Source organism: Denticeps clupeoides, chromosome 20, assembly GCF_900700375.1.
Source record: "Denticeps clupeoides chromosome 20, fDenClu1.1, whole genome shotgun sequence".
Lineage (NCBI taxonomy): Eukaryota > Metazoa > Chordata > Actinopteri > Clupeiformes > Denticipitidae > Denticeps > Denticeps clupeoides.
The window spans coordinates 4,614,465-4,627,013 of record NC_041726.1 but is presented as its reverse complement, the minus strand read 5'-3'; the positions used below and the strand labels follow the sequence as shown (position 1 = coordinate 4,627,013).

General features: G+C 44.1%; 1 protein-coding gene and 1 pseudogene across 4 annotated transcripts in view; both read left to right on the top strand.

Moving 5' to 3' along the window:
* vps50 (VPS50 subunit of EARP/GARPII complex) overlaps positions 1-12,549 on the top strand; it is a 96,971-nt gene that overhangs the window by 34,659 nt on the left and 49,763 nt on the right. For all 4 annotated transcript variants that reach the window (XM_028964116.1, XM_028964112.1, XM_028964113.1 and 1 more), the window contains one exon: positions 8,502-8,634. In XM_028964116.1, coding sequence (XP_028819949.1) covers positions 8,502-8,634 — 133 coding nt within the window. The remainder of the gene's footprint in view (positions 1-8,501; positions 8,635-12,549) is intronic.
* LOC114770920 (uncharacterized) lies at positions 6-104 on the top strand (annotated as a pseudogene).

Below are 12,549 nucleotides of genomic sequence, written 5' to 3'. Positions count from 1 at the left end.
TCTGCTTGCTACGGCTGCACATATACTAAAATTGGATCGATACAGAGAAGATTAGCATGGCCCCTGCGAAAGGATGACCCACAAATGACCCGCTCCACATTTTTTGGGGGCAGTGGTGGCCTAGCGGTTGAGGAAGCGGCCCCGTAATCAGAAGGTTGCCGGTTCGAATCCCGATCTGCCAAGGTGCCCCTGAGGTGCCACCGAGCAAAGCACCGTCCCCACACACTGCTCCCCGGGCGCCTGTCATGGGTGCCCACTGCTCACTCAGGGTGATGGGTTAAATGCAGAGGACAAATTTCACTGTGTGCACCGTGTGCTATGCTGCTGTGTGTCACATGTGACAATCACTTCACTATCGCTTTGTATTACAGTGAGCGCTGGAAAGGGAAAAAAGGTATTAAAACCCGGCGTGGATGCCGGGAGAAAGTCGGCTCCTGTGGCGGAGTGCGACTCTCCTTTTGAGCTTCAGCCAAATGGAAAATGCATTTCTTTTCATCAGCGGAGATGGCAAATGCTGCGCCGCCTCCCCGAGCGAAGGGGGCCGAGGTGGAGCGATAAAATAGAAGTGCCGCTGAAAAGCGTCATGGTTTGGGGTAATTAATTTCAGTTATTCAGGGGAACGGTCTTATTGAAAGGCCACGTGGAGACGCCCCGATTGCAATATGAAAATCGCCGAGCTCACGCATCACAAACACAATATCCTAGACGTCTTCACTGAACCCTTTTACTGCCGCAGACCATTACGTTTAAAACGTTGTCTGCGCCTTTTTTTTTCTGTCATCTTATTTGTCTGTGAGATTGAAGAGAGGCTCTGGCATCGGGCTTTTGTTGGGATGTTAAGGGGTTTGGTTAGCCACCTTGAAAGCTGAGCTTTCCTTTTGGTTACTGTTTTCTGGCTTATGTGGACTTTTTAGTGTTTTATATAAGTAAGTGAAGTGATTGTCACATGTGATACACAGCAGCACAGCACACGGTGCACACAGTGAAATGTGTCCTCTACATTTAACCCATCACCCTGAGTGAGCAGTGGGCAGCCATGAGAGGAGCCCGGGGAGCAGTGTGTGGGGACGGTGCTTTGCTCAGTGACACCTCAGTGGCACCTTGGCGGATCGGGATTCGAACCGGCAACCTTCTGATTACGGGGCCGCTTCCTTAACCACTAGGCCACCACTGCCCCTTTTAAAGGTGGCCATTTTAAACCCACGAAATGCTGAGTGTTAATAAGTGGTGTCACCGCCATCGTCAGAACACGTCAATACGGGGCAATTTCCAATAGAGGAGCAGGGGCCGAAGCATCCGTTATAAATCAGGGGATTTGTTTACCAACTACGAGCGTTTCATATGCCATCAGAGAGCTAAAAAGCAAAGACGAAGACTTTCCCTCCCATCCATCATCATGATATGTAGCTCCGCCCAGCTGTTCAGGACATTAGTTAGTTAGTCGCGTTCTGAAGATCACGTCATGATTTTGAAGGATCTTTTTTTTTTGCTGAATGAATCATGGACCAACCCCCCGCTTCTCGTTATTCCTCCTCGTGAGACATCGGGGTAAAAAAAAAAAAAAAAACAAAAACGAAATTACACGGCTGTGCTGTCACCGGTGTGTTTTTTGCGCGGAGAGCTCAGTGTTTAGTCCCATCTGGTTTCATGTGCTGCCGGCGCGTCGCGACGCTCCGCTGCGTTCTCCCCGCAGGCCTCCATCCCAACACGTGGGTTGATTTAATTTGTTGCACGAAATGTGCACGAAACGCCGCGCACAGTGTTGTCACGAATGCTGCGACGATGCAGCCTCCTTACAGTTTTGTCGCCTCTTATCCCCCCCCCGCTGCGCAGCATTCCGCCGTTTCCTATTTCGCTCCAGGTCATTGCTCGCTCCTCACGTCCTCCTGGATGTACGTCCGCGTTATCCAGGGACTCGCTGGCCTCATGAATTTTACATCACGCTGTCATTACCTGCCACCTCGTCTTGCCCCTTCCCCGTCCGGCAGGGCTCAGGCAGGGCTCAGGCTGCCGGCTTTGCTTGTTTTAGGGCTCAGAAAATGCAATGATGGTGTCAGAAGCTGGAAACTGACACTGCCGAAAGTCGTCCCCCACCCCCCGCAATCGCGCCTCGCATTCGGAAAAAAGAAATCTACAATTTTAACCATTTCATCCAGGAATATTACGTCTTTTTCTTTCTTTTTTTAAATTTTTTTTTATATGCGTCTGTCAAGGTCTGGTTCTGGTTTCTGGTTGCTGGTACCAAAAAAAATAAGTTACAGAAGGTTAAGGAGTCACATGACTGCCGTCAGGTTTATTGCAGGAGGCAGACACGTCCGCCCTCAAGCGTGGATGCGGCGCATACGTTTGAGCGAATAGCGAAAGGAGTGCGGAGGTTCATTTTTTTTTGTACCGTGTGATGTGCCATATTTCAGTTTAGTGTTGCGATATTGGTAAAATATCAATAGCACATGAAAATCGACGCCTGAAAATGTCCCCTCTGGCTAGTATTTTGGCTATTACGACGTCCCAGGCTCTTGACTGTGCAGGTGCTGACGCTCGTTTCCTTTGCCTTGGCCTGTCCAGCAAATATTTCTTCTGAATTTCAGGATGATTAGTAATCACAGGCCTCTGTCAGCTCGCCTTTTAAAGAAGTTTGCAGCTTTCCACCATTCAGCGTTTTATTTCGCTTCAGGTCATTGCTCGCTCCTCACGTCCGTTTCCTGTAGAAACCATGCACTGGCTAGTAAGTAGTTAGTAATCGGCCGGTGGCTTATCGTCTGCGGATGACCACGCCACCATGGCTGCACTGGGCCGTTCCTCGGCACTAAATCATTTAATCAGCTGGCTAATGGCGTTAAGGGAAAACCAGCAACCGCTGAAGTAATGTGGGAAGCACTGCAGTGGCTGAGATCGAGGAAAAATGTGTCCCCCTTAACAAGGCACGCTAACAAGGATGCTTTCCATTCCTGCTCACACCATAGACACCATAAACACCATTAATAATAATAATATAATTATTCTTACATAAAACAACACTCATGAAATGCCGAGTCTGTAGCTGCCTCACAAAATGTGTCATCTGCTCTTTTAGATCTTATATACTAACTATGAACGCCGATCAGCCATAACATTATGACCAAATGTTGAGTAAGTCCCCCTTTAACCACCAGCACAGCCCTATCAGCCCTAGACCTCTGAGGGTATGCCGTGGTACCCAGCCATGAGCATCAGGTATTAGTGGGGTATACGTAATTAGCATACGTGAAGTGTAGGTTTGTACGAAATAAATGAAAACAAATGTGGAAATCCGGCATTCTTGCTTTTTAGAGATCATTACTTGTCTAAGAAAGAAGACTTCAGTGAGAATTTCTGACCCCGTCTGGACATGAGAACATGTGATTAATTCTACCCGTCAGCCCAGTGAGGGTTTGGGCCGATGCGCTGATAAAGGAGGACGAGCACGTCGCCGCCATTAACATTCAGTGTGAATGAGTGCACTGAGCTCCGGGGTATGGGGTGGAGGGGCGAGTGTCATGTTATCAAAGGGCAGTACGTCCACAAAAGACCCCAGGGTCCTGGAAACCAAGGTTAGATCATCTTAAAAGAGGTTTTTCCCCTAACCGTTCAGGTAATGAGTACATACAGCTCTGAACGTTTTTACCAACACATGCAAAAATGTATATGAGATATGCTGGTTTTTCACTTTAAATGTCGAGCGACTTTTCAGGGGGTTTGATGGGGTGGTAAAGAACCTGTTTCACTTTTTATGTACATCCTATTTATTTTAATACCAAATACCAAATCCCCCAAAATATGTGAATTATTTGTATAAATATGTGCATGAAAATGACTAAACCTAGACTGAGCTGCAGCTCATTGTGCCCGTGTGTCTCGCTCAGAGTAAAGGTCGCGATGAGATCGGTCTGGAGACATGACAGCAATCAGTCTAATCTGCAATTTGTTTTTTCTAGTTACACGTATTCCACATCATTTTGGAACTAACAATGAATCCTGACAATGCACAGGGGTAAAAAAAAAAATCTTAAAATATATATAACGTACAGCCATGGGCACTTCATAATCAGGAAATGGACGGACATGCAAATGAGTCTGAACAATATAATTGTTTATAATAAACTGTTCATTTTACTGTTCTATATGAGTTGTAGTTTAATAATATCCTTAAACAGTACCCTTTTAGGGCCAGTGGTGGCCTAAGGGGTTAAGGAAGCGGACCCGTAATCAGAAAGTTGCCGATCAACCAAGGTGCCACTTCACTTTCACTTTAAACATACACCAAATTAAGGTTTATTTGCATTGAACGTGGGAATAGAACTAAAAGAAAACATGTGCAGGGTTACTGTCTTGTGATATTAGACTCGTTGCTCTGTGATATTTAGTCAGTTTTCAGCGTATTGGGTGAGGTGGCAGAGGTAATGGTTTGTCGTGTTAGCGCTGTCGACCAACATTTTTCCTCCTACAAACTTGGCAAGGCTCTATTTTCTCACATGGCTCCAAAACCAAAAATGGAGGCAACCCAGAGCTCGACTTGAATGTAGAACTACCCATGATCCTGCTCCTGCAGGATCAACATCAAGTGCTGTACATGAAAATAGACAATTCTAGCAATTGTGCAAAAAATATTCAAAAGGCCTGTATGCAGCTGCACAGAGATGTTTCCTTACATTAACGCTTGCACAATTTTTGAAAAAAAAAAATACTAATGTTATTAGCTGTACTTTTACATTATTCCCACTGGTTAGCAACTTTTTCGTGGTTTCAAGTGACACTTGAATTTAATGTTTCAAATTAATGTTTCTCTTGGCGTACATCTGCATGGATTTCTCAGAGGAGGAGTCTAATCCATGATGCCTTTAGTTATGGTTTCAGTTTTCCGAACCATTTTATTTTGCAAGTCCTTTAGTTATCTCTGGTCTGTGGAGATTGAATTAATGTCCTTCGATCTCCTTTAGGATGGAAAAGGCTCGGCTGTGCTTTGCTTGCTCTGCAGATCAGCAGATTGCTGACTATAACACTGCTGCAATTTTTCATCTGCCATTTTTTTTTTTTTGTGGGGGGGTCTGTATTGGGAATCTGTGAATATTTTGTTTATTTGTACTGAAATTGTGAAGGGGACTCTCTGCGGTGCATTAGCCAGCAGTATCCGAACAGGAAACCGGGGCATTTAGATGAGCCTCGCCACCATGTTTGGCTCGCAGGACTTGATCACGATCCGGAACAAAAGCGGCGAGTCTCGTGCAGGTCAGTGAAGTGGAAGTTGAAGACCCTTCCGAGAAAATAGCTCTATTTACACTTGGCCGACTATACCCCTGCTTTCTCCACTGCGTCGTGCCCATAGGGGCACCTTCAATTTCCTCTTATCTCCGAACAGCCCTGTCCACCTTGCTGGATCCCATTGCCCCTACAAGCGGCCCCCACTTAACCGTTTCCTGCCCAACTCTCTGTTGCTGGGCAACATTGGTTTGCTTTGTCTTTTGCGACCAGCCAAAAATCACTGTGGAGTACTGGATCGTGTGGTCTGCTTTCGTCACGGTATCCTTACGAGTTTGTAGCTTTGCATGCAATTCAAACGGGCTGATAATCATTGCAGATCTCTTTTAGTTTTTTAACATTATGCCATGTGACAAACGCAAGGGTGTGTTATTAAAAAAAAAAAAAAAAATTCCCATCAACCCCTTTCTGATCTTCTTTCCGAAACACCATCAAAGTTTTAAATAGTGAAGTGATTGTCACTTGTGATACACAGCAGCACAGCACACGGTGCACAAAGTGAAATTTGTCCTCTGCATTTATCCCATCACCCTGAGTGAGCAGTGGGCAGCCATGACAAGCGCCCGGGGAGCAGTGTGTGGGGACGGTGCTTTGCTCAGTGGCACCTCAGTGACACCTTGGCGGATCGGGATTCGGGGCCGCTTCCTTAATCGCAAGGACACCACTGCCACATTATAGCCACCGAATCACAGTTGCAAAAAAAAATTTACAATTAATTTCTAAATAATTTGTAATCAATTGACAATACTAATTATTAGAGTATAAGTGGATCGAACATGGACTTGTGTGGAATTTAAGGATCTCTACTGGCACACTTTCATTAATGTTCTAATATACATATTGAAAGTGAGGGGTGTATTTTATGTTGCCATAATAGGTTACACTCTGGTTACAACCATTTGGTTCATGCTGCCTATTGGAACGTTTCTTCACAAAATCTTGCACAAAATGTCTTGGGGCGTCTGAGGGCAGTCAGTCAAAATGAAATGAAATGACAGTTCCGATGGCCTTTTTTTCCTACAGGGAACCTGATACTCCATTGATAATTTGATACCCCTGATACCCCTTAGTCTGACACTGAATTGAACCTGAAATAAACATAAATGTTCAGTGAACGGGTAACCACTTCAGTATGATCTCTCTCTCATCAGAGCATGTGCATTTCAGAAAGGCTTTATCACAGTGAAGCTACTCGTGTCCATGTCAGCGGATCGATCTGGAACTTCCACCTGAATGGGTTCAGTCAGATCGGAATAAATCTGTCCATGAAACTGGGCACCGGGAAGCCGTGAGAAGCATCAGGCTTGGCGATAGAAAGCCAGTAAATGTTGCACCAAATGCCGCTTTGTACAGATGAAGGCTTTACATTGTTCCAATAGCACCTCGCATCACACTTTCAATACACTTTTAGTGGTTCTGTCGTTTCTCAAGTGTGATGAATTGCGTTGTAAGGATTTACAAAAGAAGTTTCATCTCCGGCTGCGTAATATTTCTCCATGATGAAGAGCCTCTCTACACTCACGGCACTTCTGTATTGTTCACGGCGAAACGATTAGTTTCAGTCGTCCCCACTCTAGAATCAAGAAGAGAAAGGCGAGCACTGGTGGAAGAATAGACGGAGAAAAGGTGAAGCGCTTGGGCAACCGGGCGACTCTACCCTCACCGAGCTCTGCGGACCACTTAATGAAACCATTAATTTAGCCACTTCTCTTAGGTTACCCTGAAAAGCACTTGGGCTCGATATTTGCCCGCGTTAAGTGTGTGAACTTTTGCGTGCCGAATTTATAGTCCGGGAGCAAACTCACAAATAAGTCCCCTTGGCAGGACATGCTGTTGGGTAAATCGGAACAGGGCTGGAGAATTGGCCTTCCGTGTGCAAATCATCCTCCAAAGTGCCGTCGTCCTGTTAGCTTTTCCACAGATGGGGGGGGCTTTGTGCCTCGCCGCGTTGGTAATAATTTACAGTGTGGATTATCTGTATGCATACACTCTTGAAACCACTCTTGCTTGCCTCTTTGTGGCAACGGAGGTGTGGGTAGGTTCCCTGCTGGGAGTGTAGACTCTGTTGACAGCGGGGGCTCTGGCTGATGTGTCTGCTATCCCTGCTCTACCAAAGCATTTCCCGGGCCGGAATGGAACCAGCGGCTAATCTGGAACCATTTCTATGTATTTTGTTGGGCCAGGAAAGCTGGTTAGAGAATGGCACCAATGCATTGCTGGTCTTTAACCAAAAGCAGTGGTGGCCTAGCGGTTAAGGAAGCGGCCCAGTAATCAGAAGGTTGCCAGTTCGAATCCCGATCCACCAAGGTGCCACTAAGCAAGGCACCGTCCCCACACACTGCTCCCCGGGCGCCTGTCATGGCTGCCCACTGCTCACTCAGGGTGATGGGTTAAATGCAGAAGACAAGTTTCACTGTGTGCACCGTGTGCTGTGCTGCTGTGTATCACATGTGACAATCAGCTGAAAGTAAAGTTTTACATCAGCTCACTTTTAATTACTGCTTGATGACTTCATTGGCACTAGTATTCATCAGTGTGGAGATTACTGTGGATTTGACATTATAGTAAACGTGCGGCACGAACAACTTTATCAGTCCGTAGGAGGACAATTTATGCTGACGACAGGAGGAGAAAAAAAAAAGAAAATTTTTTTTTTTAGAAATGTCACAATAAAATTTAGTGAACTGGATCTTTAACAATCCCCCAGCAGGCTTTTGGGAGGGCAACGCACTGTTAGGTTTCAAAACAAAGCCTACAAAACAGTCGGCTCCACAGCTCAGATAAACCTTCCACATATTTTGTAGTGTGTGTGTGTCTCTCTCAGCTAGTGCAAAAGTTTCCCTCTTTCTGTCTTGAAGCTACAAAATGCTAAAGACTTAGCACTTTCTGCACCTTTGAACATTTATTCCCCCCTGGATCTGCATAATGAAATGTACCTGCACCGTGCGCGTGTGTTAATTATGCTCTAATTAAAAGAGTAATTCCTCATTCGCCGAACACAGAGACTTGGGCGTGTTGTGTGCAGCATTTGCGTGTTGGGTCTTTTTCGGAGAGATGCGTCACCTCTCTGCTGTCTTGGTTAATCAATAATCAAAGTGGCACTAATGTCCTTGTCGGCCCTCTTCATTTGTCAAGATATTTTTTTAGACGATGCAACATTGTCTTCTTTGCTGTAAGGACGTTTGCAGGATTAATTCTTTCTTTCGTCTCCTCCCCCCCCTAACCAGCATATCACTACTGACAGCTACATCCCATGCCTGACCGACCTCTGCAAAGCATTGTGGGAGGTGATGCTCAGCTATCACAGGACCATGCAGTGGCATGAGGAGCAGGACAAGGAGGAAGCCACTCCCGCTACAGGTATTTATTCTGTTTTTGTTTATATATTTCCCACCTCCCTTCTATTATGCATCAATAACTTAGAAGGGCCACAGTTCTGTCATTTGTTCTTATATTGGTCACACACTTAAGTTTTCACTGGGTGGGAAGACGTCCTTGGTCTGAAGAAGAAGAAAAAAAGAACCACGAGATACAACGTTTCCCTCAGGATTCCAGAGAACTGTGCTTGAAGTTCCATGGGCACTTAACAATGTTCTTAGCTTAGTGTTTTTTCTCAGATCAGTGCTGCTTTTCAGGATTGATGGCTCTATAAGTATTGTGTAGGTTCTTTAAATTCACCAGGTATAGGCATATAAAGGGAAATGGATTCCGAGGCTTGTACCACAGAGGAAGGATCACAGGGGTAATTGAGAGTCGTGTGGCGTTGAATGTGTTTTACAACCTCACTTCGCTGCACCACCTGTGGGTCACCATTTGAGGTCACTGAACAAACTGGCAATAGATTAAAGTTTGGACAGGTTGTTTGTACTCTGACAACGGCAATTTGTCAGACATCTTGTGAATAGTTGTAATTATGTACAATGTGAATAGGAAAACTGTTAAAAAATATTTAATAATATTAAGGTAATGAATTATTTAGTTAATTATTATGGCTGTTAAAGCAGTTATAACACTGTTAAAGCATCAGTGTTTTGTTATCTATACACTGCCTGGTGTTCGCTCCACTCTTGAAGAGTGAATTTTTGCATTTGTCCTTGTAATAGTTTTAAATATCATGTCAAGCTTTAGTCTTAAGAATCACTCACAATTTAATCAATTTTATCTGATTTGTGTTTGGATTATTTTGCAGTAATCAGAAATTGACATAATCAGAGTCGTTATTAACTATGCATAATTGTGCTGGTTTTTTTATACAATTAATCAAATTATCAAATTATGTGGGTCATAACACAGCGAGAGCTAAAGGACATTTTCAACTTCATGGACTACTCTTATCATTCATGAGCATGAAATTGGAAAACGTCAACGTTCAGGTCATCTATTTTGACTAAATCACCTATTAAACTCACTGCATTTTGAAATTTGATGTTTCCGTTTTATGCCTGAATTTTTGCCCTGAGGTGCCCTGGTTTAAACTGGCACTGACTTCAAAATATTTTTGATAGTAGACTGACAGTGTTGGGATCTTTATCTCGGCAAGAACTCTGTAACACCGACCTACTTAATCAGTGTCAGTATTCATTTGTCAAACAATAGTAATTGTTTTTTTCTGTCAAATTTTAAGCATGCTAAGCCTCACGTCGTTTAGCTCCACGGCTGAAACCTCTTGATGCTCTGGGGTTATTTTCCCGGGTTGTAGCAGTGGCTACAATTTATTTCAATTCACACACACATTAACATCAAACAGTTGGCAGAAGAAAAAAAAAAGACCACATCCTCACTGCTTTTTTTCATAGCCTGGACTATGCTACCCAAGAATCCCATATAAACTCCACTCCAACAACAATGCTTGCCTTGTGTTGCCATTCACTGGTTCGAAAAATCACCTAACCTCAAACAAATGGATGGCCACTTACAGCTCGGACATATTTGCGACAGTGATCTTCATTTCTTTCTTCACCCGTAATCTCCACTGCATGAAATTTTGGTTTCGATACCAAGGTAAATAAATTCCCAAATGCACCCATAATTTTTCCCTTTAAAAAAAAACATTTTTAAGGACTTGTCATTGACACTAAATTGAGGGTTTTGATTCAGAAGTGGAAAGGACAACCCGACTGTACATTTTGTTCAAGATCAAAGAAAGCAAGGCTGTCTCTAATAAGAATGGATTGTGGTCATCTTTATCTGAATGAATTTTCCACTTCCACTTAGTTATTTATGTCCCCTATAACCTGCCACAAACTGTGTCCTTGAAGTTTTGATGGAAAGGTGCCCCCCTCCTCTAAAAAGGAACAAATTGACTGGCCTTTCAGATCCCCTAGTGTGGATGAAAGCATTTAGCCATGTGATTGTTCTACATTGACAATTAATGTCAGGATTCAGAAGGCCCAAGCTGCTCCAGTAATCAATATGTGACCAAATGCATTTTTTTTTTTTTACCCCCCACCCCCCTTGTCCATGGAGTTGGATTTGCAGCCAGTGTACAGACTACCTTCACGTTGAGTGAGAAAGACCCCAGAGTGTGGAGAGGTGATAAATGGCCTCGCTCCGTGTGAAGGGACCGGTGATCCGCTATGATGTTACATCTCACTCTGGTCATTACGGCATCTGCCAGCCATAGTGGAGCATCCATTTCAGCAGCGGCGGGAAGATCACTGCCAATTTCGCTGATTTTCAGAGAGGAGGCTCCGCCAGATAATCAGCGGAATAGTTGTCTTTAGTGGCTGCCTGAGTAACTAAATTAATATAAAGTGGACTACAACATCTTCATTATAATACTGGATTTTTAACTAGCCAGTCAACTGACTGGGCTGCCAACTAACTAGCTAATCTTTTATTTGTTTAGTTTACTTCTTCTTTTGTTTAATTGCCATGGGCTTCCCTTTTGTAGGACATTTTGCACCTTCAATTCACCGTTCCAATGCATTGTTGGCCTGTTGGCCAGATGGAAGCTAAAGCTAACAACTCATTTAAAAATACCTCTGTTACAACTACAAGTCTGTGTATAACCTCTTTTTAGCAGAGAGTTTGTTCCATGGTCAGTTGTCATTACACTTGAAAAGTTTTAGCAAATACTTCCATGTGAAGTGCATTGCGTATTATGTCAAGGTTAACAATCAAATTGTAATTTGACCCAGTTAACTTTTTGTCAAAAAAAAAAAAAAACAAAAACGTGTATGTGCCCACATAGTTGTCCTTCACATCTACGAGAACATGAAGTTTACGGGCTAATAAAATTACGGGACTAAAATATGTTAATAAACAATTTTTTATGTCACTGTTACTTAGACGTAAAGAGCACTGTCTTTGGGACTTGTTCAGTCAAGTTATCAGGATGCATAAATAAATAGATACAAAAGGATAGTGACACGGTCTTAAATGATGTACGCTGTTTTTGTCTTTCGAACTTAAACTTTCGAACAAGCTGCATTGCTCTTTGCTTAGCGTGAGTTTGAAAATAGGGCCGAAAATAGAGCGTAACAAGTCTTCGTTTAACCAGACTGCGTGCCCCTGCAGTTGATGCATCGTGCGGACTTAGCGGCTCTCGTCTCCCAGGCGCCCTTCTTTCTCGATCGTACGTGGGAGGAGAACAAGTGAAGGAGAACATGAAAGAGCGAGAGTGTGTTGGTAAGCCACGTTTCGGCGGTTTTGGCTCGTCGAAGAGGAGATGTGGACGAGTTGCCTTCCTGCTTGTCTCGGGGCCCCAGGATGGATGCTCTTTCCACAAGACCTTTCCAGGAACACCAAGTGTTTACATAGTCAGAATACGCTGCACCGACCCTCTCGCACATATATTACTGTAAAAAAAAAAAAAGGGGGGGGGGGAATATATATTCAATGTCTCACTCTATCATCAGGGAGCGCTTTGTGTTGCCCTTTTGAACTTTAGCAGGAAATTGTGCCGTTCAACCGCACTATGATTTAGCTCTTTGCAGAATACGCTCACTAAACGCTCAAGGAGCTAAAAATCACGTCCTTGAGGATTAGGGTCGCTATGTTTTGGGCTTATGAGAAATACTGTTTTCAACTTTTTCAAATATGTAGCATAGAAGTCCAATTGGAAAAGCTCCTGCTTGCCTCTGCCCTAGCTTAGCTCATCCCTATCAAATGCGGCATCAACGCCCTGTTGTTTTCTCTCAGGGCCGCGTCGGAGCTCGAGTTGCATTTCCACTTCGTGTCCAGCGCTGGGGTCAACAAGGGCAGCCGCTCTTTGGTTCAACCTCAGCATTAGGTGTCAAGGGGCTCTTTGTCCCACCTTACTGGTGATAGAAT